This window comes from Ambystoma mexicanum, chromosome 12 (genome assembly GCF_040938575.1).
Source record: "Ambystoma mexicanum isolate Mex_15411 chromosome 12, UKY_AmexF1_1, whole genome shotgun sequence".
NCBI classification, from domain to species: Eukaryota; Metazoa; Chordata; class Amphibia; order Caudata; family Ambystomatidae; genus Ambystoma; species Ambystoma mexicanum.
The window spans coordinates 1,068,027,107-1,068,053,404 of record NC_090936.1 but is presented as its reverse complement, the minus strand read 5'-3'; the positions used below and the strand labels follow the sequence as shown (position 1 = coordinate 1,068,053,404).

General features: G+C 45.3%; 1 protein-coding gene across 1 annotated transcript in view; it reads left to right on the top strand.

Annotated features, from left to right (window-relative positions):
• LRGUK (leucine rich repeats and guanylate kinase domain containing) overlaps nucleotides 1-18,845 on the top strand; it is a 477,106-nt gene extending 458,261 nt beyond the window's left edge. Inside the window, exons 19-20 of the mRNA XM_069629624.1 lie at nucleotides 14,209-14,384; nucleotides 17,549-18,845. Of these exons, the coding sequence (XP_069485725.1) occupies nucleotides 14,209-14,384; nucleotides 17,549-17,736 (364 nt within the window). The 3' untranslated portion in view covers nucleotides 17,737-18,845. The remainder of the gene's footprint in view (nucleotides 1-14,208; nucleotides 14,385-17,548) is intronic.
• The last annotated feature ends 7,453 nt before the right edge of the window (nucleotides 18,846-26,298 follow it).

The window sequence follows — 26,298 nt, the reverse complement described above, 5'->3', positions numbered from 1 at the left end:
CCACCATCTTCCTTCTAAGGCCCCATCCCCTAATTGTCCTGGTACCTGTGAGAAACCTGAAGGTGTCTCACCCGATAGTCCCTGGGGATCTATCATCCAGGTGGCCAGGACATGGCCATCACTTTTGGATCCAGTTCCTGTTGGTGGACCAGTGCGGGTGGATCACCTGGGTGAGGGGTCTTCAGGGAGTGGACGTGGGACACCGGATAGCGAGACATGGTATCTCCTTTCCTGTAACACCTTTACCCCATCCTGCCAGGTAGGCTATTTAGGAACTCGACCCCCTGTCCCCTTTCACAACACAAACACTTTCTCTTGGACAGTTTGCTATGAGAGAAAACAAACTAATACCCGAGTTGTATACCGAGTCAATAGTCGGGCAGGGTCAGGCAATTACTGACTCTTACACACACCTGACTTCATTACACTGCCCCACACGGATAAAATGCCTAGCACAAGAGCACACTCTGAGCAAGACAAAGCACACGAGGAAGCAGCAGTTCCAAGATGGCAGTTTAACATGAGGAGCAGGACAGCAAAAGGGGATCACATGGCGGGAAGTGTCCATGACCTTTTCAACAAAGAACCATGACTTTCATGAACCCTCAAGACTAGAAAGCGTAAGGCCAGGAAACCAGGCTGAAGAATCCTATATTGTGTGTTAGAGGTACCTGGGATCCTCCCACTTTGCTAATCAAGGTGGGGAGAATCGCTTGCGGCTGTGGTGCTGTCCTTGGCTCCTACAACAAAGCAGCACCAGTGAAATCAACACAGCCATTGAGTTGGGGAGACTGATACCAGTCCGGTTTGTGTTGATGCCAAGGTTGCGGCAACATTGTATGGTGAGCGCTGAAGCCAACAGTGTATGAAACACATTTGATAACCAAAGCAAGACACAATACCCTTGACAGAGTGGTGTCATGGCCACTAGTCCAGTCCTTCCTCATCCCCAGGGTCCCATTGGACCCAGTCCTGGCGCCTCTGGCACCATGCTCATGTAAAAGTGTGCTCTGCACACTCTATGCCAAGGGCGTGTTCAGCTAGGCGGGACGTGGCCATAGAACAGAACTGGAAGGCACGTTCTACAGTCCCAAAGAAGGGCAAGGTGGAGCAAATAGGCGGGGCTGAAGGGAGGGGCCTGAGCCAGCCTATATAAGGTTGGCCCATCCACGTGCCTTCGCTTCGCGTTATTCTGCTTTCAGCAGCGTAACACTCTCCGCAGTGCTCACCTGCGCATCACTGGATTCCTGCAGCCCCATCCTGAAGATATTCCTGAGAGCGCTCCTTACCTGCAGTATACCGCTATATCGCCGCGCGCACCTTCCACCCCAACTACTCCATCGCTGAGGGCGCTCCTTACCTGCTGCTAGCCGCTAGAGTGCTGGGCGCGCATCATACCTGCTGCCAGCCGCTGCATCGCTGAGCGGGCATCTTACCTGCTGCCAGCCGCTACATCGCTGAGAGCGCTTCTTACCTGCAACTCATTGCGGCCAGAGTCGGACTCTTCCCCTTACCTGCATTCCATCACAGTCGGAGCCAAAGTCTTCTTTCTTACCGGCATTCCATCACGGTCGAAGTCGGTGAAGCAACTTGGTCCGTTCTACACGCCCCTGCTAGGATAAGCAGGACGGATAGCTCAACATTACAGAACTACAGGTGAGCTTATATGGGAAAGCGCTTGCACACCGTATTTTGGCACAAAAGGGCTGGGGGAAGTCACGATATCCCCACTCCATTTTCATTGCCTCTCCTCTTCACTCAGGGGCAACACCCATCTCCCGAGCCGCAGGTCTAACCACTATCTGGAGGGGAAGGCGATTCCGAGGAGTCAAGTAAAGGGAGGGCTCCAACCGTGCCCCAACGCCCCCGCAGAGACCAGGTGAGTGTAACAAGTGGTCCAGCACTGTGTGCATGCTTATTCGAAGGTCTCTGTAATGTATCCAACTGAGAATTGAGAAAGGGGAAAGATTGGCAAAGAACTGTACATTGAAGTGGTCCTGCGACCGGGCAAGCAAAATCCTATGCACAATGGAAAGTCTTTGATGTTGATACTGCCTAGCAAGTTGAGGACAAAATAGAGATAGTTGATTAGTCCCGAACGAGGGAGATCAATTGAAAAAGCTTTTGGGCTAAAGTAAGTTTGTGTTAAAGTGAATAAAAGTTGGTCTGAGCCTGGCAGAGGGAGACTGATTGAACATTGTGTTGAAACGTATCTGGGCCCGGCTAAGGGGAATCCGGGGTGAATCGTGAATCACCCGAGAAATTGTATATGTGGAAATCCGACAAGCATTGTTTTGAAGCTGATTCACCCTCAGCACCAGATCATCTTGAGTGGTCCCCCTAAACCAGCTCCATGGAAGGCTCGACCAGAAATAAACACGTTCTGTAGCGGGCTGTCAGTTGGCAGTATGGAAAACCACTAACTGGAGTCCCTGCTGCAGAGTTAATGAGCCCCTCACTACAAACACTGCTGGACCTATCCACCTACTCAATGGATGACTCAATGGGTAGTCAACGAGCAGAGTCGGCGGTAGAGGAACCTGGCATAGGGTAGGTAGGTGTGCTACGGTCATCAGAGTTACCCGCTGGCTTCACCTTCCTGACAATCTCTGAAAAGAGAAGGAGAATAAACAATAATCAAGAATGCAACGGTGAAACTGACAGCAACCAGGCATTGGGACCAAATCTTGGCTCTACGGTTTATTTTTTATTTATATGCTTGTAGAGCAGGTTGAAGCTGGACCTCTGTCCTTGGATTCTAAGACAAAGGTTTTACCCTCAAAGATGAAACCGAAGGATCCAAAAAGTCAGGAATCCGCATCTAATCAGCTTAATCGTCCTGAGGATGTCGGCGAGAAAACAAGACAGATTGAGTACTTAAGGAGTCATGAGATGAGACGGGCCAACACTAGCCAAGACCCAAGAAGGACGGGCACCAAAAGCCAACACTCTCGTTCTCTCAAATTGGAGAGAGTTCTGGATCAGGATCACAACCTCATTCTAAACCGCAGAACAGTTCTCGAATTACTACACTGTGTCCCAAATCTGAGGCAATTGACATCTGAAGACTTAAAGATCATTGAATTTGGCGACGAGCGGCAAATGGATTCTATCTACCTTCATATTGCCTCCCCAATTGTTAAAAACATGCTGATTAATGCATCAGAAAGCCTCCTGATGCTGGGCTTTGACCTGATTACTATAGGCTGCACAGACCGGGACCCTGAGCCAGCTCACCTACCACAGAAAGTTTCACAGAGGAACAGCTCAACTGTTCATATCATAGGAAATAGAGTAGTTGGAGGTGGCACTCCATGGGAAATGGACAGGGGGATTCAAGGGGCACAACCGTGTATGGATTATTTACAGTTTCTTAAAGAAATTCTCAAATCTCATCATATGTAATATTCACATATTTCAGGTGCAACAGGACTGAAACAAGTCTCAAGACCACTAGAGACTATACGGTAAACCAAAAGAAACTATCATGTACTGACAGATAGTCCCAATTTGCACTCCTATGGGATCTATGTCCCGCCAAATTCAATCAATAACTTTTATTCCGTTTTTGAGATCATTCAGTTGTTAATAACATCAAATTGTTACTGATCATTAAAACTTCGACCTATATAGGTAAAGAAACCCATATAAGTAAAAACATAAGTAAAGAAACAATTACTGGAGGAGTTTGCTTTAAATTCAATCAAATGAAAACTTTATAAGATGGTAAAACCAATTTAGTGGCTGTTAGAGGCACAACCGCAATTGAATACATGTGATGAAAGTGTCGTAACACAATTCTTACAGCCTTTACATCAATTTCAGGAGTACAATTTATCAACACAGTATAATGTACAAAAAGTTAAAGTTCAATGCTAACAGGTAATTCATGCAGGGTATCTGGTTTGTGATTGAAGCACTATGTGCTTATCTTAAGTCTATATGTAACCAGTCTTGTTAAATCTGCATTCCTGTCTCACACTTGGTGCTTATTATAGGGGCAGTATCCACAATGCTGTATAGTGGTGCAGACACATTTCGGAATAATCCTTCTTCAGGGCTGGTACTGCCGAGTTGTGTATTCAAATACAGACTTCCAGAGTGGATCTGCTGCCTGCTTGTAGATCTCAAGAGTTGCCTACGTCGCCAGAGGCGGTGGTAGCCAATTTAGAGGGGAGCCGTGTCGGGGAGTGATGATCCTCATCCTTTCATCATAATAGTAAGGAAGCTTATTCGCCGGTGGGCGAGGATTGTCTGGCGTGTCACTGTAACACCGTCCGTGCCTCTGCTCTCCAGGCGGAATGGAAATACCATCTGGCAGTTACTTGGACCCCATAGCCATAGGAAGGGTCCCGACTGGCCCTGGGCTAAGGCTGAACGTTACATTTCAAATGGAGGCATCTTCCCGTCAAGTGGGTTGTACCAACACACAATTGCACCCTCTCAGGTATCAAGTACTAAAACAGCAGACTGGTCATGGCTGTCAAGAGCATTATCAGCCCAGAACAATCTTAAGTAATCCAGCTGAGCTTCAGCTGTGATGTGCCGGGGATCAAATAAAACAGAACATCCCCATAATCCTTCCCTCCTAAGGTTGGCCTCATGGAACACCCGAGGTTTTATACATTAGACCAAACCCAGTGGAACAAACCTGGGTGATTATGATTTGATTTGTCTACAAGAGACTTGGCTAAGAAAGATCCCCATTCTTGAAGACTTTGAAATTTCAATAAGCTCAGCTGTCAAAGGAAGAAAAGGGCAGCCTTCTAACTGCAGTAGAATCAGGTAGCTCCTTAAAATTATTGGAGACAGTCTCTGCGAGCAAGAACTTGTGATTGGCTGGGAGCCCCCAGAACAACTGCAAAGCACAGGAAACCCAGCTTAATTAGTAATAATTAACGTTTTCTGGAATCCTGTGCTGATCGCGAATGAAACCTTCATAGATCAAATCGCTGATCAGATAGACGACGCATATATATATATCAACAGACCAGATATGTCTTCATCTGTGGAGACTTAAACATCCTAGATCTAACAGAGATTGTACGAGGTCAAAAGTCGGATCTAGACCCCCCCCGGCATATCAGGAAGGGTATGTAGAGTTCATTGATGGACTCCAGAGACATGCACTTGCTCAACGGCAACTCATTAGGTGATATACCACAGCAACCAACGTGGGAAAGCATGGGATGTGCTTCTGTGCTAGATGAAATCTTTGATTCTAGCAACTTCGTATCCTTGGTGAACAAGTATCAAGTGGTTAAAACTACTAACAGTGACCACCATCTGCCCTTACTGGAATGGATGGCCACTAGACCTGGTAATAGGGAAAGAATGTCTACATCAATTGATGTATGCAATGGTGGATCACGTTTGAGTGGATCTAATAACAAGATAAGTAGTTTAGCTGTGGACCTTGGAGCAGAAGATCCGTCAGTTGAATATGCTCCTTTATTGGAACAATTTAGTGTCATGCGTTCTGATAAAGTTAACTCGGCTGCTAATAATCAGCATGCTTTTAATGCAGAAGTAGTGGCTCGAAGAAAACAGACCAAGAAGATGTCAAGGGTGGCAAGGAAATCTGATTCACCCAAGGACTTAGAAATTGCACTTTCAGAAAAACAAAGGTATAAAAACGGTCTGCTTTCCATTAGACGGCAACTGTATCAGAACGACTCAGAGAAAATTCTTAGGGCTTTAGCGGGCAGGGACTCGAGGAGTTTCTGGACACTGGTAAAATCGGAGGGGATGGTGTCTACGGAAGAACAGTCCAACCCAATAAGTGAAGAGAGCTGAACTAACCAATTCAAAAAACTCTGTCATAGACCTGGATAACACATCAAGCAGCTTTGATGCTCTGGGCACGGCACCTTGGGTATTCTCCAATGATACCAGCGACATTGAAAGGCCAATTCAGAGGCTGAACTGTTTGAGAGCACCAGGGCTGGATGGGTTGACCAACCTCATGTTGAAAGAGCATTCTGTAGAATGGGCTGACTTCATTTACAACTTGGTAAACCAAGTTACCAACCTTCACCAAATCCTCAGTTCATGGAGGAAGGCTGATGGTGGTACCAATCCACAAAAAAGGGGATCTGGAAAATCCCCAAAACTATCTCGTTATCGCCCTCCTGGACGTAATTGATAAGCTTTATGGCTCGATAATCCTAGACCACTTACACAGTTGGTGTCGACAAGTCAACTGAACCAACCCATTTCAAACAGGTTTTGTTAAGGGACTGGGGACTTCAGTGAACATTCTTCTACTTCAACTACTGAAGGGGAAACCCAGGAAACAGTAAGCCCAGGATCTTCATGGCTTTTGTGGATCTGGTCCAGGCGTTTGACCAAATCGATCGTTGTAAACTTGAAGCAAAAAGTGCCCGACATCTTTACTTGAACCTATCAAAGCAATGTATTTCAACACTACATTGAGAGTGCGACTGAACAAGACCCGCCTCTGATCTAACGAAATCAGCACCACCAGGTGTGTATAACAGGAGTGCCCAATAGCACCAGCTCTTTTTAACTTTTTCCTGGAAGATATGAAGGAGTCTGGAGGGAATGATCTTATTGACACAGCAAAGGTTGGGGGCGTCCAGTTACCATGCCTATTACACGCGGATGATGATGTCTTAATCGACCAGACCCCCGTAGGTCTACAAAGACAACTGGACTTGCTGCAAAGCTATATCAAGTCAAATGGTCTTGAAATTAACGAAGAAAAAATGAACATTTTGAGTTATAGTAACTCAAATAGAGGGAAAAAATACTTCTCCTGTTATTTAGATGGAGAGGGGATCGAACAACTGCACTCCTTTTAAATATCTTGGTGTATGGCTAAGTGATTTGAGACTGGAAGCCCCAATGGTATTACACCTACGAGCAAAGACTAAAGGTCTTACCAGTCGAGCCAAAGTTCGGCCACTTTTCGATAATGCCGGCACTCCTGTTTTACAAATCAAAAGTGGTCCCAGCTGTGATACATGGAGCTGAAGCCATGCTTAACATTCCTGAGTCTTTTTGGTCACGCCTCAAAGGCATATTTTGGAAGAAGGTGATGGGTATCCCTTTATCCCCACTTATTGTGATCATCCGGAGAGAACTAGGGCTGTCATCTCTGAAAAGTACTATAGAATGGAACAGACTTGACTTATTCAGGAAATGTTTCATGCCCTCACGCCTCGTTATCCTGGAAATGTTGTACAATGAATTTACGGTCGCAAAGAACCCAATACTGAACAGTTGGAAACTGAAAACGATGAAACAACTGGCAGCGATTGGAGGCTCACTGGACCTATTAGTGTCTAATCCAACATGGATTAAGAAAGGGCTTGAAGAGCAGGACTGGATTTCAACCATCGAGGCGGCTGACAGTTACCAATCTGTTGCCTTTTTGCCTCCAGAAGCCCAGAAACTAAATACAGTATGCAACTATTTAAAACAGGTTCCTGACAGGAAGGTCAGGGACCAATTTCTGCAAACCCGCCCGACTCTCCATCCTACGAATGAGATACTGGCAATTTGTGGATTATCACAAGGGAACAAATGTCGCTACTGCAAAGATGACTCTGAGGTCAAAACTTTAAAGCATCTTATAACAATGTGCCTGGCTCTTAAGGGGGCACTTCAGACCCATTCTGACTGAGTTCCAGATTTTAGACTCAGAAATCTGGTGCAGGTCTTTGCTGGAAGGAGGCAAGACGAAATACGTAATTGCAGTTATTATATTTCTATCTGAAATGTTCTCTGAAGTCTTAAACCTAGGTACTGCAAGTTGTTCATGGATAGTGGATCGCCAAACCTTTAGGGAAGATCTTCTTCCTTTTCATATTTTAGATGCATCAGTTTTGGAATTGTGGAATTGTGGTATTGCTAAAAAAAAGTAATACAATTAAATTAAAAAAAAGTAAGTACATTGTATTAAAGGAGAACTAAGCCCGGTTGAGGGGGATTCTGAGGTAGATCGTGAATCACCTGTGAAATTGAGTACGTGTGAAAACCTAAGAGAAAGGAACTTGGTTTGTTTGTCGAATCAGGTTCTCTGAAAGAAGAGTATTTGAAAGGCAAAAAGACTTGGGCATAGAAGGGCCTTATGCTAATGTTTGAACTCCACCCTCGTGCTAGAGAAGCCAGAGACTGTGCTAAACTCGAGTGTATCACCCTGTCCTGTGCTGAAAACATGGGGAAGGGAGGCCAACGGCCTGAAAATCCTGACATATCTTTCTTGAACACTCCTTTCTTTTACATAACATTGTTTGCCACACTATATGTATTTAGAGGTAAGAATTGGCAATAGGTTTATTAGTATAGGCATTTATATCTTGACAAGACACCACTAGGACTGCATTATTATTTTTTTATGGTTGTAGCTTGCTCCCATCTGTAGATTTAGGATTAGATGGGCGTTTTCCAAACCCTTATTGAAGTTAAATAAACACCTTTGAAGTGTGGTCACTTGTCTGTCTTACTGTTGATACCATGCCTTCCTTACATACCCTGCCAAACCTCCACCTCCGCTCCTGCCGCACTTCCCCCTCCCACATTCCCTACTCTCCTGCCTGCCAAACGTGTTGCTTTCCCTCCTAAAGCATTACATCCTTCCTTTTTCCATGATGATTACTTTTGTAGTTTTTTGAACTTGTGAAACGGCTACTGGGCCATTCAAAAAAGCCTTTGGTGCCTCTGCGCAACAGGTCAGGGTGCTAACAGCTATAACATCTTTGTTGTTGGGGCCAGGGGGGTGGCACAGGTTTGTAATGGTGCTGGGCCTGTTAAATGCCTTCATGTCCCTCTTGCCTGTAACTTGGGCCTCAGGCATTTTCCAAGTGTAATGCCCCAACTTCTCCTAGAGGGTGAATAATGATTTGGAGGTACAGAGATATAGGATATGGTATTTTATGACAATTAGATAGAGATGGGAAAGGCAGGAATACTTCCTAGAGAACTTCGGTAGTACGTTTCTGAAGGTGACATTGGAGCCATTGAAAGGAGTTGCAAGACACCCTGCCACGGTCCACAGTTAATGGAGGATGTTGAAGTTCTGCCAACAAATCTAGGCAAATGGCGAGAGTAAGGCAGAGGTCACCAACTATGGAAACCATGGCAGTGGAAACTGGATTTTTGCGTGTTAAGGATGACGTTGGGTTTGAGGAATGTTAGGAAATATTTCCATTCATGTGTAATTTTCCCTCCAGTTGTGAACCCCCCAACTTTTTTGCCTTTGTCTGTCCTTCCTAGCCTAACTTTTGCCAGTGGAGCCAAGCCTTCTGCTGTACACCACTGGGCTTTGCTCACTTTGTTATGGGGAAATTGACATCCCCTTAAAGATGGTCCGTACTGGGAGACTTTGTTTCCTTTAGTCTTTCACCTTTGTTGCTATTCTTTAGCAACAATTTACAGTACAGTGCACTGGAGTCGTCCTTTCATTTTTAAGGCCCTAGACACCCTCAGAGGATTTTTCGATAGAAGTGCCTTGAACAGAACTGGTGGCAGCTGTTACTTTTCATATAATTTTAACCCTTTCCTATAGTCCCTACTGCGTTTACTGCATTTGGCCCAGGACAGTGGCCAGTGCCTAAAATGGCCATGCCACAAAGTCCTTTGTACTGTCCTTTGGCCATCTTGTCCCTTTGCCTTCCCCAGGTCGAGCAGACCCGGGAAATTCCTTATTTGGACATGCAGACCCCCGCGAAACCTGAAGCTTTTGTGGGCTTCTGCAGGCCTTGTGTGTGTGCCTCCAGGACGTGGGCTGGACGGTCTAGTTCCAATACACATCCTGGTTGCAAGGATGTCTTGTGTGCTGGGAATGACTGGGACCACCGTGGTCTGTGATTGGTCCATGTCTGGGATGGTTGTATGTGAGCAGATCTCTCATTGGGTCATCTTTGCTTTGGCGTGAAGGAGATTCTGGATAAGAGAAGACATCTTACACCCCTTCCAGGTCGCTCTCTTGAGTTCACACCGAACTTAAGTAAGGAGCCAAGTATCCTGAAACCAAGAAGCCAAGCCGAGGAACCACTGGTGACCCACTAGAAGGTTTGGCACCTTGAGCTCGCTGTCGTCCCGTTGGACCCCCTGTTTCTGATCGAACCTAGAAGGTCTGCAAAGGTGCTTCGACCCATTGGAAAAGTGGGGATAACTACTCTCCGCACCTCCAAATTAACCTGTAAGAGAGCTTTTTCGGAAGTGTTCCTAGTACGCCCAGTGAACTGACCAGCTTTCACGGGACATTTGCCATGGAACCACCACTGTCTCGAGTTGACACTTGAGCATTTGGAGACTGTAAGCTCTGGATATAAGACACTCTCCCGCCAAGTTTCGTACACCTAGCATTCCTAGGTCTGGAATTAGGAGAGTACGCCTGAACCCGAGCACACGCGGTCACTGTGTCACCCAGCTGTGGTGACGAACTTCGTGGGTGCCTTGCTACTGTGCCCCCTTGTGTCCTCAGACTCGCTGCAGCAGAATTTGCCTGATCTCTTTCATCAGGACCAGCGAAGTCGCCACTGTCCCGCCACGGATCATTCCTGGAACGCAGCCCCTGAAAGATGCAGGGACGCACAACTGCAGGATTTGAACCTGCAACCGAAGTGGACTTGACTGCCAAAGTTTTAGTCCGGAGTGTGCAGAGGGTCAGTGAATACTTGAAACCCTTGCCAGTGGCCCCTGGCGCATCCGCATCCATCCACTTTTATGCACGAGTGCCCCGTGAGGGCCACTCTTCTTTATCGAGGTAGCCTGTGGCTACCGAACTATTTTCAACTCTTGGATCCTATTCTGCCCTCTTGGGGAGAACCTCCTCGAATAGTGGGAACTTATTCTTCACTGCCTCACCCACCTTCCTGAGTCACTACAGCCCCTGCAAGAGCCTCATTTTTGCTTAACCTTATAATCGCGTGCACCTGCACCGAAAGTACTTTTGAGCATAAGGCTCCTCTCATCTTGGGGACTGGACTTTCTCTCAGTTAGGGTTGGAATTGTGAAGGACTGCCTAAACGATATTTGCACTGTATGCACCCTTTTTTTTACAGGTTGTGGACCCTTACTGCGTGTTATTCCTTTAGGCTTTTGGTGACTGTATATATGTTTAATGTTAGTGTTGTGTTGGTTTAGTTATTACTACTGATATTTGCTTTGTGTATGATTTAAAAGGCCTTTAATAAATGTATATCTATTTTTGATATATACACCTGACTGAGTGGAATTTGTAGTGTCATTGACTGTATGTGCTCATTGTGGGCTTTTTGATCACCCTCACCCCTCCTGAGACCTAGTCTTGACCGCCACCAATGCTACCTTGTTTGGTAAGGCTTGTCCAGAAGGTTACCCTGTTGCAAGAATCTATGTATGCCTTCTGAAGGTATCCCTACATACTATCCCCACCAATAATATCGCCGTATATATGGTAGTCTGGAGCGCCATGAGCAATATTTTTGGGGGGGATAATTTGTGGGCGCAGGGGATGCGGGGGTGTCCCCAGCACATTTAATGCCTTGGGTTGCACTTAGATGGATTTGAGGGTGGACTATGCGTCACACTGGAAGAATAAACTGCTACAAGCCTGGTAAGATAAGGGAACGTACTATATATACTTGATCCTGAGTGCATTTTCGAGGTTACCAGTCAAATGGTCGAAAACATTTGGTCGACAGACAATTTGGTCGACACCATTTGGTCGAATGCCAAATGGTCGAATTTTTTTTTTTTTTTTACCCATTTTTTGGTTTTTTTTGGGGGGGTCCCCCCCCCAACCCCCTTTTTTTTTCTTTTTTATTTTTTTTCCCCACACGAAAACCCACAAAACACATACATATATATATATATATATATATATATATATATATATATATATATATATATATATATATATATATATATATATATATATATATATATATATATATATATATATATATATATATAAAAAAAAAAAATAATTCGACCATTTGGCATTCGACCAAATTGCAGTCGACCAGTTTGTCGTCGACCAGTTGACTGGACACCCATTTCAGCTTCTGCACATGCTCCAAACGTGAAGCACACTCATAACTAATACATCTATATTGCTGAATCCAAGTGTATGAAATGCTCTGAATCTAGGTGCAAGGAAGTTCCAAATCTAGGTGCATGACATTCGGTAGGAATCTGGGTGTCTGTAGGTGCACCCGATGCCCTGAATCTGGGTGCATTTTGGGTGCACTAAATGTTTGAACCTCATTTTTTATCCCTGCCATAAAATTCTATCTGGTTGCTCACATAATGTCTCTCCTACTTATCACACCTTGCTCAACAACTCTGGCACTAGACTATAGCCACCCCCCACAATAGAATTAGCTCTATCTGCTCACATAATGTGTCTCCTGCTTCACATACTTGATATGATAGGTTATTTATAATGCGCTTAATAACCAGAGGTTTCTAAACGTGGACCCAGGGATTGAACCTGTGGTGCTCCGTGCGTCTTGCTTCCAAGGCAAGCACGTTGCCCCTGAGCTTTCCTTCCCAGACTTTGCTCAAAACCTCTGACGATAGGGTGCAGCAGTGCCCATGGTAAGGTTTCGGTCTGGCTACTCATGTGGTATCAGTCCCGCTTCACATACTCTACACAATATCTCTAACACTAGAATGCAGCCATCCCCCTTGATAACATTTGGTCTAGCTGCACACATAATGTCTCTCCCACAACCTATTTGGGCTACCTCTCTGCATCCACTCACATCCTTGCTCAACATGGGAGACTAGCAGGGACTTGGCCAATCCTAACTACCATTATCCTGGCTAAGTGCACACAGGCACTCTATTTCTCTCTGATGAATTTCCAATACTCGGGCTTCCTACTGCATGTTGAGACCATACCAATGGTGAAGGGCACTATACAAATGCCCATTACAATACAATATACCCAAGATCAGGAACATAGCCCACAATGATGCACATGAAGCAGGAATGCAATGATCTTAGACAGCAGGGAAAAGGTGAAGTTGGACATACCAAAATCAAACGTTGGACATGGCGGATAGAATGGAAAACCAGCCATTGCAAGTTGGGGGAAGTGGAAATCGGGCACATGAGAGGGTAAAAAGTGAAATAGCGCACACATGGAGGGGAAAGAAGCAGAAATGAGTCCAGGAATGGGGAAGAAGTAGAAGTTGGAGGACATACAAAAGGGGAGTGAAAAGTGATATCCGAGGTACGGAAATGAGGGAGGAAATGAACATCAAACTGGTGAGTGGAAGAGAAAAGACTTGGACAACAGAAGTCATTCATAGCAAAGGGGAGGAAACTGTACTGGGTGCTAAACCTTGAGGTGACTGGCGCTCATTAAAAAAACGATTGAATTAATTTAATTTGCGTATTTGGTCGAATCACACAACTCATAAATGGTTCTATATATTTGTTTCTACATCAAATAATCTTGCATTCATAAATAAAGTGGAGAAACATTTTGTTAAACACCTGTAATGCTATTCTTACCATTGTTGGGGTCACAATGTTCATATTAATAGCTTTGTGGATTTTTAGTACTAGCTTTTGTTTAGTTTCACAACCCCACTTTTTCTTACTTTTCTCAGGGGGTCTCGTGGCATACCCTTCAACCATCAACGCTTAGCTGACTTAACCGGCAGCAGCGTCCCCATTTAGCAGCACCTGTCTTTTGTTGGAGGGATGGGGGAAACCACAAGACCTCCAAGGTTTACACCTTCCAAACCTTGGAGCCAATTTCCTACTGCGTTGGCACTTCACCAACTGCTAACCCCACTGCTCCTTCACCTGCAGCAGACTTGAAGGAAGGCCACTGCAAGCCCCAGAAGGGCTATCCGGGGCTGTATTACAAATGATTCTGAAATATGAACACATCTTTAGGTCTCCATTGTTTGTAGCAGTTGGTTTAATTTGTTGTTCAGTTTGCCTTGTTTGTTTGGGCCATCGCCAGGATATGGACCTTGTACCTGAATGATTATCTAACATGATTGAACCATCAGAAGGTCATTCTTTCTTGTTTGCCTTTCTTTAGTTAAATTTGTATCTTTACTGCAGTTTTTCTCTGTGTAAATGCCAATGAATTTTATTTCAACATAATATTTTCATACTTCATGAATTCCTAATGAAATGATCCAGCAGCTATATATGCAAGGTCATATTTGTGTTATGTCATTGCCTGTGTGGTCTTCATAGATCCTGGTCACCCATATCTTGCATTTGTAGTTCCAGGGATTCACGTGCTAGCTCTGGCTTATCTATGCTCTCCTCAGCTGGTGCCTACTCAGCAGAAGGCTCACGCATTCTCCAAACTCCAATCATCAACTTCCAGTTGGCCGAGGATGTCCCCATTGAACCACTGGATCTGACTGGGATCGGGGCCAGATTGGACAGTTATAAAGGTACAAGCCTGCAGCGTCTTGGAATAAGAGAGCCGCTGCTTATGGCAGATGAATGCCGCAGGAGTTGTATGAGAAAATGGGGAGATCATACATGTCATACAATCCCACCCTTATCCTTTGCATGTCTACCAATCCCACCCTTATCCTTTGCATGTCTACCAACCCCACCCTTATCCTTTGCATGTCTACCAACCCCACCCTTATCCTTTGCATGTCTACCAACCCCACCCTTATCCTTTGCATGTCTACCAATCCCTCCCTTATCCTTTGCATGTCTACCAATCCCGTTGCTACAGTGGAGCAGTACATTTGGTTTGGATCTTGCAGTGCTATGACTCGCCAAATGTGAAAGTGCTTAATTCACCCACAGATCCTTTTATGCAAAATCAGTAAAAAAAAAAAAAGATTGATAACAACCGCTCTCTGCAACAAAGCCTTGAATTAGAAAATACAACTACTCCAGGTAGCATGACCAGATGAGTGCACGATACTGTCCTATACTTGCTTTAAGTTTATAAATCATTGGTGTCAGCTGTGCAATTGAAGTTAATCCAGACTTCAACTCCCAAAATGCATTTAATTGCTCAAAAAGTGCTGTCCTAATGCCAGGCAGCCATGTGTTTCTAAGTCCCCTTTCATGTGTGTATGTTGCTACCTAGCATTAACAGAAGATGATCTAGGGGGCTTCTGAGTTCTTTGACTCGCTCCCCTCCCACAATTGACCTTAGTGAACTAATCTACCTAATGCTTTAAAAGTCACTCCAACTAGTCATTAAGCGGGCAATGGGTCTCAAACAATGAACTGCCAGACAGACAACATTCCAAAAACACTTTAGCAGTGAACAGGCCGTATTGTCGTTGGTGCTGTTTATTATATAACACGAACATGCAATACATCAGGGAACGGCTCACGTGACTGTGCTGGTAATACAGCAATTTACATGGCATATTGGATCCTGTCCTTTGTCAGTGTTTCCCCTTCCCCCACCGGAGACCCACTGACTTCGGCCCCTGTTCCCCTTGCCCATGACTGTGAATTCCCTTGAGCTACTATTCTCTTGGGGATCCATAGTGCCGTGGGAGTGCCCTGCCCACACGTATGGAATGACCCGCCACCTTGTGCCAGCCCCAGGAAATGTGGCCCATACCTGTTTAAAAAAGAAAAAAAGCATTAAGGATTCTGTGGGTGCTCAGAGAGGTCTCCCCTTTTCAGTTGTTTATACGCAATGCATTGAAATTGAAGCTTCACTGCACTATTTATTTGGGATTTCTAAAATGTACCCTACTTGTGGGGTGAATGGGGCACGTTAGGAGGTGTGCCATGTGAGGTGGGGGGTGGTCGGCAGAGGGGAAATTGGAGGGGGGGAGGGCGCACAGGAGAGGCATAATAATCCCTTGCCTATGGAGCTGAAAGGTTTTTTCCATGGCCTGAGGGGCATAAGCTAGGCTACCAATTCTCTGTGAATAGACACTGAACAGTTTGCATAGTGTTAATTTCCTGACAACCTTCCGCCCATATCCGGCCGGAATAACCCGCGGGATACCGGCAAACAGCCCTACTGTCTCCACCACCCATAATATTCCGGTATTACTGGGATATTACGGGTGGTGGAGACACCGGTAAGTTCCCATTCCATGGAATCCCATAGGTCTCCATGGGATGGGATTGCCAGAATTACTGGTATTATATGCTGGTAGGGTCCTGAATTCCTAGCAGGTCAGGCCTGCCAGTAGTTCACTGCCCCTACTGGCAAACTTGTGTTTTCTCGGTCTGGACAAAATGCAGGACCAGGGACCTTGTAATGAGGCAATGTGTCTAAGGCAAGCAAATTACACTAGAAGGTCTGAATCCCCAAAGCACACTGTAGTCGACCCTTGAAAGAAGGAACCTCTGTTCCAAAATAACACTACTTCATCACAAACTTAAACTCTGCTTCTAGAGTTTACTGCTCGAAGACACTACTGCAGTGGCTGACATCATCTAGTCATGAAGTGGAAGCCAAAGAGATGTGGTCCACGCCATAAAACATATTATTATCACGTTTTATATCACCCCTCTTACTGAATGCCTGCTACCCTTCATAGTAATAGTTCACTCTTGCTCAATTTAGCTGATGACTTCCCACTGGCCATGCAACCAGGTAGTGAATGGGGGGGGGAATCCAGAGCCAAGCCACACGGTGGCAGAGAGACAGCAGGCAACACTTTGGAAGTGCCATGTGGTGGAAGGATTAGAGACAACCCAGCAATGAGGCTTTTGTGTTGGCATGAGATGGGCATTTTCCAGGTGCTGCCATAATGGTACTAACTGCCCATTATTGGTAACCGCAGTAAAATAGTATGAGTGCCTGGGCATATAATAGCAGTAGCCCGAATTGCCAGAGAGGCGGAGGTGCAGGGCCGAAGAAGCTAGAGAGGAGCAGAGGAGGCTGGAGAGCAGAGGAGGGGGAGAGGAGACTGGAGAGATGAAGGGGGAAAGTCAGGAGGGAGTGGTGATTCAGGAGGAGGCGGTCATTCAGGAAGTTACAACTGACGAGGATTAGGGAAGAAAGGCGTTGGGGGGGGAAAGGGTAAAAAGAAGAGGAAAGACTAAGAAGTGCAGGAGCACCACACAAGGAAGGAGAAGACTGACATGAAGGAGGTGGAGGGCGGCCAGAGGAGATGGGATGCGAGGCAGAGAAACATGAGGAGGAGTGTGGAAAATCATGAGCGGAGAGGAAGGAGGAGATGAGTCAGCCAAGCAAGGCCAAGAAAACAGAGAGGAGGGTATCGGGCCTGTCACACACCTGATAGAATGGAGGAGGGTTGGAGGTGCACGCCTTTGGTGAGGCTTCGGAGATGAGAGGGGCAGGAAAATAAGAGAAATAGTAGTTAAGAGGCAGAATCAAGTGGCCTGTTGGGAGAAACAACCATGCCCCCCCCTTAGGAAAGAGAAGTAGAGTACCAGACCCAAGCTGTAGACCAATCTAGGGTTGACACCTTGTTGTTTTCAAAAACATCCTTTTTATGATTCCAGAGATTTTGAATGTGTTACTTTTATGGAGACCTATTACTTTGGCGAAAACATGTATTATGCTTTTTTTGGGAGAGGTGCCTAGTTCTTGTCTTGCTCCCCTTCTGCATGTGCTTTTCTCACAGCTGTCCTTTTGATTGATTCCCTTCAGGGTTCGAAGCCTCCGAGGGCACCCCAGAAACTCCCCGCCTCCGCCTCCTTTCCTCTGACCGGTCGGATCTTAGGGCAAGCAAGTCAAAAGCCTCTTCTCACCACTTGAGCATCACAAGTCGCCCAGGTTCCAATACGAAGCCGGTTCTCCCGCCAATCCCTTCTGGCCGCAAAGTGAAAGACTCCTGAAGAGCGAGCGGCCCTGCTTGGAACCCTGCACCTGCCTGTCCCATTGTACTACATCGTAGCTGAATGACTTCGTCCATGAAAATTGCTCCCTTCAAATATTTATACCTGTACACATTTTTATATTGAATATACTACTGTTTTTGTTATTTAAAAAATGTGCAATCAGAACTATGTACTTTTACATATTCAGCTTTCCTTATTAACAGTTCGCAGTAATCAGAGATGTTGTGACTTCACTATGTTCTTCCAGCCAATCAAACAAGCGCACTGACGAATTAGATGCCAAAGTAATATCTTATACTTTCAAGTCAAAGAACCTGCATTAGGCGTGTTAAATGTTCACACCAGAAATTGCCCTGTATGAGATCATGCCAGTCATTTTACCAAAAACAAAACAGAGTGGTACATTTCAGCGGGGTACATAACACCGGAAATAATTATGGATGGGGTAGTGGGGTAAGGGGTTAAAATCAGTCGGGATGGGGTCAGGGTGGCATTATAAGGGTCGAAAAACAGGGTTTTGAGGTGAAGATACCTGCAATAAATTCGGTGTTATGGCCCCGATGAAATGTACCACTCTGTAATTGAGGTCGATAACATCGCATATAACTCTTCATACCTGCCCGCTAGTGTGGATAGGAATAGCAGATGTGTTTTCGACTCTTTGCAATCCTCTCATTTCAGGGTGTGTCGGTTTATTTGGTGTGGCACCCCTCTTGCAATACGCAGAGAAATAAAGACGAAAACGAGGTGCCGCCAGAGCAGTCGCATCCAGATTGAGATGGGGCACAATGGGGCAAGCATCAGATTAGTTCAGATCTGTGCTAATCATACACTTGATATGCCTGGTTGCTGTGATACGTTGCAGAGGGCTGGAGGCAATGCTTGGCGTAACAAACAAGGCTATTATAATTGCCAGGGGGCAGCAACTACCCTTCATAAATGTCAAATCATAAATCTGCATGATCTATTTGTACAGATAAACGGTTTTATGCAGCCAAATATTGTGATTTCCAAAGTCCCTAATCCTGTCGAGTCAACCTTTCAGCTATTTATCAGCTGTCCTTTTCTAACTGGGCAATGACTCTGACCAATAGATATCAAAATATGCAAACTCTGTGGCCTGCTGTGCCTTCCTTTGATGTATTGCTGGACTGCCTGCCTGCCTATGGGAAAAGAGCAGGAGGCTGCCTTGCCTGGTATGAGAAAGATCATGGGGGGGAGGGGAGGCACACACTGTCACTACCGAGGCTGCCTGTTACCCTGCTCGTGTGGGGGCGCAGGTGCTTATAAGCAGTGAAGATGCAGCCAATTGCCCTCCACGCTCTGAGGCTGCCTGGCCTGCCTGGTGCAAACTCTGTGCCCCTAAAGGAACCTATGGATAGTTTACAGGCATCCGGTGAAGTCACGTGACCTATAGTCCTCTAGCTTCCCTCACTTCAGTATCCCCCCCATCTCTCATTATATTCCCGTGTCTTGTCACGTGACCTATAGTCCTCTAGCTTCCCTCACTTCAGTATCCCCCATCTCTCATTATATTCCCGTGTCTTGTCACGTGAGCTATAGTCCTCTAGCTTCCCTCACTTCAGTATCCCCCATCTCTCATTATATTCCTGTGTGTCGTCACGTGACCTATAGTCCTCTAGCTTCCCTCACTTCAGTATCCCCCATATCTCATTATATTCCCGTGTCTTGTCACGTGACCTATAGTCCTCTAGCTTCCCTCACTTCAGTATCCCCCATCTCTCATTATATCCCCGTGTCTTGTCACGTGACCTATAGTGCTCTAGCTTCCCTCACTTCAGTATCCCCCATCTCTCCGTATCCCCATCTCTCATTATATTCCCGTGTGTCGTCACGTGACCTATAGTCCTCTAGCTTCCCTCACTTCAGTATCCCCCTCTCATTATATTCCCGTGTGTCGTCACGTGATCTATAGTCCTCTAGCTTACCTCACTTCAGTATCCCCCCGTCTCTCATTATATTCCCGTGTGTCGTCACGTGACCTATAGTCCTCTAGCTTCCCTCACTTCAGTATCCCCATCTCTCATTATATTCCCGTGTGTCGTCACGTGACCTATAGTCCTCTAGCTTCCCTCACTTCAGTATCCCCATCTCTCATTATATTCCCGTGTCTTGTCACGTGACCTATAGTGCTCTAGCTTCCCTCACTTCAGTATCCCCCATCTCTCATTATATTCCCGTGTCTTGTCACGTGACCTATAGTGCTCTAGCTTCCCTCACTTCAGTATCCCCATCTCTCATTATATTCCCGTGTCTTGTCACGTGACCTATAGTCCTCTAGCTTCCCTCACTTCAGTATCCCCCATCTCTCATTATATTCCCGTGTGTCGTCACGTGACCTATAGTCCTCTAGCTTCCCTCACTTCAGTATCCCCCATCTCTCATTATATTCCTGTGTCTTGTCACGTGACTTATAGTCCTCTAGCTTCCCTCACTTCAGTATCCCCCATCTCTCATTATATTCCCGTGTCGTCACGTGACCTATAGTCCTCTAGCTTCCCTCACTTCAGTATCCCCCCATCTCTCATTATATTCCCGTGTGTCGTCACGTGATCTATAGTCCTCTAGCTTCCCTCACTTCAGTATCCACCATCTCTCATTATATTCCCGTGTGTCGTCACGTGACCTATAGTCCTCTAGCTTCCCTCACTTCAGTATCCCCCCATCTCTCATTATATTCCCGTGTGTCTTCACGTGACCTTTAGTCCTCTAGCTTCCCTCACTTCAGTATCCCCCCATCTCTCATTATATTCCCGTGTGTCTTCACGTGACCTATAGTCCTCTAGCTTCCCTCACTTCAGTATCCCCCCATCTCTCATTATATTCCCGTGTGTCGTCACGTGACCTATAGTCCTCTAGCTTCCCTCACTTCAGTATCCCCCCATCTCTCATTATATTCCCGTGTGTCGTCACGTGACCTATAGTGCTCTAGCTTCCCTCACTTCAGTATCCCCCATCTCTCATTATATCCCCGTGTCTTGTCACGTGACCTATAGTCCCCTAGCTTCCCTCACTTCAGTATCCCCCATCTCTCATTATATCCCTGTGTCGTCACGTGACCTATAGTCCTCCAGCTTCCCTCACTTCAGTATCCCCCATCTTTCATTATATTCCCGTGTGTCGTCACGTGACCTATAGTGCTCTAGCTTCCCTCACTTCAGTATCCCCCATCTCTCATTATATCCCCGTGTCTTGTCACGTGACCTATAGTCCTCTAGCTTCCCTCACTTCAGTATCCCCCATCTCTCATTATATCCCCGTGTCTTGTCACGTGACCTATAGTCCTCTAGCTTCCCTCACTTCAGTATCCCCCATCTCTCATTATATTCCCGTGTGTCGTCACGTGACCTATAGTGCTCTAGCTTCCCTCACTTCAGTATCCCCCATCTCTCATTATATTCCCGTGTGTCGTCACGTGACCTATAGTCCTCTAGCTTCCCTCACTTCAGTATCCCCCCTTCTCTCATTATATTCCTGTGTCTTTTTCCTCCCCAGCTACTTTTTTCTTTGTTGCAATCTTTGCTCTTTTGTCGCCCCTACCACTGCATATTGTATCTATTTCTCCCTGGCGTTTTCATTTCTTTTTTTAAAAGTTTGATTTTATTTAAGAATAGTGATGCATAGCAATACAATATTGAATTTGAATAACGATCATGTATGAAGACGATTAAGTATGAAACATGATATCAGAGGACTACTAGATGAAATGAGGCATATGTGACCAAAACAACAGAAATATGAAATTTTAGACCGGAAGCAAGATAGATCCACAAACAAAATAGATGCAAACAAAAGGAGGGGGAAAGCAGAATGATATAATAAAACGACATTAGAATAAAGAAATAGAAACACCGGTGGAAAGGAAGTCAAGGAACATTTTCCACTTCAGTTCATGTTTGCGAACTAGACATGGGGATGAAGCAATACATCTTTCCAATCCGTGAGTATTACACACAGAGTTCCACCCATTTTAGAATTGACATGCTCAAGATTTTTCCAGTTGACAGTAATAGGCTCTTTCATTTCTAACTTCAATGATGTATTTTAGTTGCTCCATGCTTGTCACGTTAACCTCTCCCATCTCTTCACGCTGCTAATTAAGTGTTAATCAAGTTTTCTTGTCAATGATGACTCTTCTTCTCTAGAATCGGTTCTCTTCTCTTGGAGTCTAAGAGTCAACCTGAAAAAAAAAATGCCACCCCTGATAGTTCTCAAGTTCGCTCTATATACGTTTCTGTTCACAAGAACTGTAAAGAACGTCACTATAAATCCATCATCTGCTCTTAATTTATAACTTTTGCACAACAGATGTCATAACCACTATAGTAACAATTTACTCAACATCATCATTCAAATATCAAAACCAGTATAATGAAAAAGAATATTGCAGTGTAGTGAACCAATCATGACTAAAAAAACTATAATAATAAAAGTGAATCCCGCTAATCAATACTATCTAATTATAGAAAAAAGTGAGACTAGACGCTAGATTTAACTTGGAATTTGTAAAATCCGCTCTTTTTCTTGTCATGTTTGTAACCTTTTTCACTTTCAAGTGGTAACTCAACATTTCCTTCAATCTCAGCACCTCCTAATTTGCTCTCCTCCCTGCTGCACCCTCCAGTTCCACCCTCAAGTTCCCCCTGCTGCACCCTCCAGTTCCTCCCTGCTGCACCCTCCAGTTCCCCAATGGCCTTTCTGGTTTGCAAAGGGCCACGCTGGCTCCCCATTGTAGAGAGCGCTTAATATGTGGGCTATCCACACAGATCCTTCTCTATTGGCTTAGCTTTTCGTCCTTATCGCAAGCCAGTCCTTCAGTGACTCTAACCTTTATTTCTCCACCTGTCTTGATCACCAATTTTTGCTTTCATTTATGCAATCTGTTCATCCCTCTGCTCATTCCACAGAAACTGCTTGTAGTTATCCACCTAATATCTGCATGTTACTCTAAATTCCCTTGGCTTCTCATCCCACCTCCAGGAATCTTTAAAGAAGGGTCTTCACTGGTTATTTTACACATTTTAACTGCTGCTGTTCAGTACAATAGTCTGGGTGGTCTGCTTCCCCCACACTTTGTAGGTTGTCCATCATGGCTCAGTGCTCTGCTCAGGCCTCTCTCATATCTATACTCATTTCCTTTCCTCCATCTGCTCTTGAGGCTTTCTTTCCTACAGCCACACTGATGAATTGCGGCTCCCTTTTCTATTTCCATTAATATCAAATACTCCTGTAACCATCTTTCTTACTATGTTCGTTATGAAGCTGTAGATGGCAGTGCCCGCCTTATTTTATTTATTTATGCATTTATAGAGTGCCTTAGGCCCGGAGGCAAACAGGCGCTAAACAAAGGGCATCCGACAAAGTATCTGCCAGCATAAAAAACATGATAAAAAGCAATCAATAAAACCAAGTCCACAAAATAAAACAAGTATAAAATCAGGCAGGAATAAAACAAACCAGACAGGCTAGAAGCACTGAAATTAAAACAGACAAGCCTAAGGCTGCCTGTCCGACAGCACGGTGAGTAGAGTGCTCCCTTTGACATCTGTTCAGAACCTGCTGATGCAGGGCCAAACTCAGCCTTTCATCCTTCCGAGGTCGAATAAATGAGCACCTCTCACTGTGGGTAATAATAAGCAGCGCTCAGATGCCTGAGGTTTCGTAGCACTATATAAATGCTAAATTATTATTATATTATTATTATTACTAAGTAAAATAGAAAGTTTTCAGCGCTTTCTTAATCTATGCAGGAGTAGTCTCAACATGCAGATGGACTGGCACATTATTTCAAGGATCAGGGGCAAGAAAGGTAAAAGCATGCTTGCCCACTCTCCCCAGTTTATAGTGCGGCACAATTAACAGGTTGCTCTGGTTATATCTCGGAACACAAGCATTTTTTAAGCTGGGGCTGTGCTTGGGGCGGGTTTCTTACTGAACAAACAATTATGAGTAATGTTGAGCAGCCTAAACTTAAGGCGCTTCCTCACCGGAAGCCAGTGCAGAGCTCTTCTGGCCATGGTAATAGGATCTTGGCGCTGTAAACAAGCCATCTTCCTCACCGATTTATCTGCACTACGTGGAGCTTTGTGAGGTTGCTCAAAGCGGTGGCCCCGAGCAGGGCCGTCACGAGGGGGGTCCAGGGGGGGCAAACTGTCCCGGGCCTCGCGCTTGCTGGGGGCCTCGCGGCCCCCTCTCCTAAGTGGAAGGCAGCACAGTCTCCCGTGTCCTTTATTCACACGGGGAACTGTGCTGCCCCTGCAATGATTTTGCTGTTTCTCAGGGCTGTCAGAAGATGTGGTGAGGCCCGGGGCAAAACATTTGGTGAGGCCCCCTTACAGTTTTTTGCACTCGGCCAGCGACGGCATATCCGCACACAGGAGACTTGAGAAATCTACCCTTGAGTTTGTGTGCAGGATCCCAAATATGGTTTATTACTACTTTCTCTAATGAAGAAAGGTTCATGCCAGACTAACTTTTTTATCATATGAATAAATATGTATAAGATGGCATGAGCTCTCTACTGCGCCACCTCCAATTCTCTGAGGGTCAATCACTTTTCCAAGCAAAGAGTTGAGGGCAGATCTCTTTCTTCGGCTGGGGCCTCCCTCTGGAAACAGCCTCCCTGCCTCGCTAAAAACGAGGAGCACCATCTCCGGTTCCGGAAGCACCTCAAGACCTGTTTATTTGCTTCTGCCTTCTTTCTTCCTCTCCCTTGCTGATCACCTGCCTGATCCATGCACTGGTCACCTGGTCAAGCTCTGAATTCGGGCCCAGGTCCCTGCCTGTACGTCCTATTGCAATCCCGCACTGCCTCTTGGCTCCCCTGCACTTGTGGTCTGTATCTGTAACCCTACAGTCCCCGCTCTTGCTCGTATTGTCCACCCGTTGGCTACACTTATGAGTACTCACACTTGCCACCAGTTGGCTGCACTCTTGTTTCTACTTTGTTCCTGCACTTCTGCATCCTACCCCACCCTCGGCACTTCTCCCCTCCCCATTCCCTGCTCTTGTACGATCTGAATGACACAAGGCCTAGTAAGATCTGTGTTTTGTCCTACTCTTTTGTTTCTCCCTCCTTGCCTTGTCGCGCCTAGAAACACTTGCGTACAGGCACGTTATAAATGCCATATCATATAATTAAGGAGCACCCTGCCCCTGTTTGCGCATTAAAACACACATCATACACAGTGACAAATGATGTACAGTGGAGGCTGGTACATTTCTGAACTTAAGAGGCTTAAATGTTTGTTCCAATTAGTCAGGATCAACAGAGCACAGTGAGGGAGCCCAAACCAAAGGGTGGCTTGGGGGGGGGGGGGGTTCTAACTCCCAAGAAAATGTTTGAAACATTGGGTTAAAAGTATGCATTTTATAGCACTTTCTTTGCAAAATTGGGTAGAAATCCACACAGTTTGCAATTGGTTTTGTATGGAAGCACATGGAAATTCCCAATAGTTGCAAATCACAAATTGTGCATAGGAACATTTTCCAATACATTTCATGCCGCCTTTCCACACGGGATATGCTAGTATAAACATATATTCATGCTGGTTGTTCTAATTATGTTGAAGCAGGCTGCATCAATATTTGCCATTATTACCATGTACGGATTCCCAACCAGTAAAAATGCCATGCCACAGAAAGTATATCCAGGCTGACTGTGTACCATAAGTGTTATTACTGGCTAGATTGGCCTACATTCAAAGTGGGCCAATTTAGCCAAGTAGTATGTTTGCTTTAACCTTGATGCATAGTCCTGTGCATCAAGGGTAAAGCAAAAAGAGCACTGGCAATGCTAACAGTTTGGGCATTTGTGTAGGCATGGCAAAGGCACTTCTGTATTGGTATTAGCTGGCCATTGATAGTGCCAGTGCAAAATGGTTTGAGTACCTGAGCAGCTAATAGCAGTGCCTCGTAAATGCCTAATACTTATACAGAAGCCAAAACTGTTGGCTTTGCCAATGCTTATTTTTAAAAGAATTTCAGCGAAAGACATGCAGGGTGTTTTTAAATTGAGTGGCCAAAGGCAGACCTGATTAAGACATTTTTATTACACCAGTTACGTGTTTACAACTCCAATGAAGTCATGAACTCTTAGAAGACTCATTTGAGGAAACACTTGCAGGCACATTGAGGGCAAAGTTTGATGGCTAGCCATGTTTAAAGCTAGCCCAAAGAGTTCCAGTGAGGAGTTGTTTTGGGTGGGGAGGACAGGGACTGGGTGAGAATGCCATAGGGATAAGCATGGCCATGAGAAGTCATTTCACTGTTAGCACCTGCATTCATATCCATACACTTTTAGGTAATTGAAATCGTGATGTGGGGTTAGCGCTTGCATGCTAGGGGAGTGATTAGAAGGGAAGTGGTGACATGAGACATCTCATTCTCACAGCAGTCCTTAAGTGTGATGTTTCAGAAATGAAGGCAAGAGGTAGCTGCTTGTAACATTGAAGCTTCACCAGAATAGTCTCATTCGAAAAGTGGAAAGATTTTAGGTGCCCCCACACAAGGAAGTTTGCCCCTTCCTCACAGCTACTG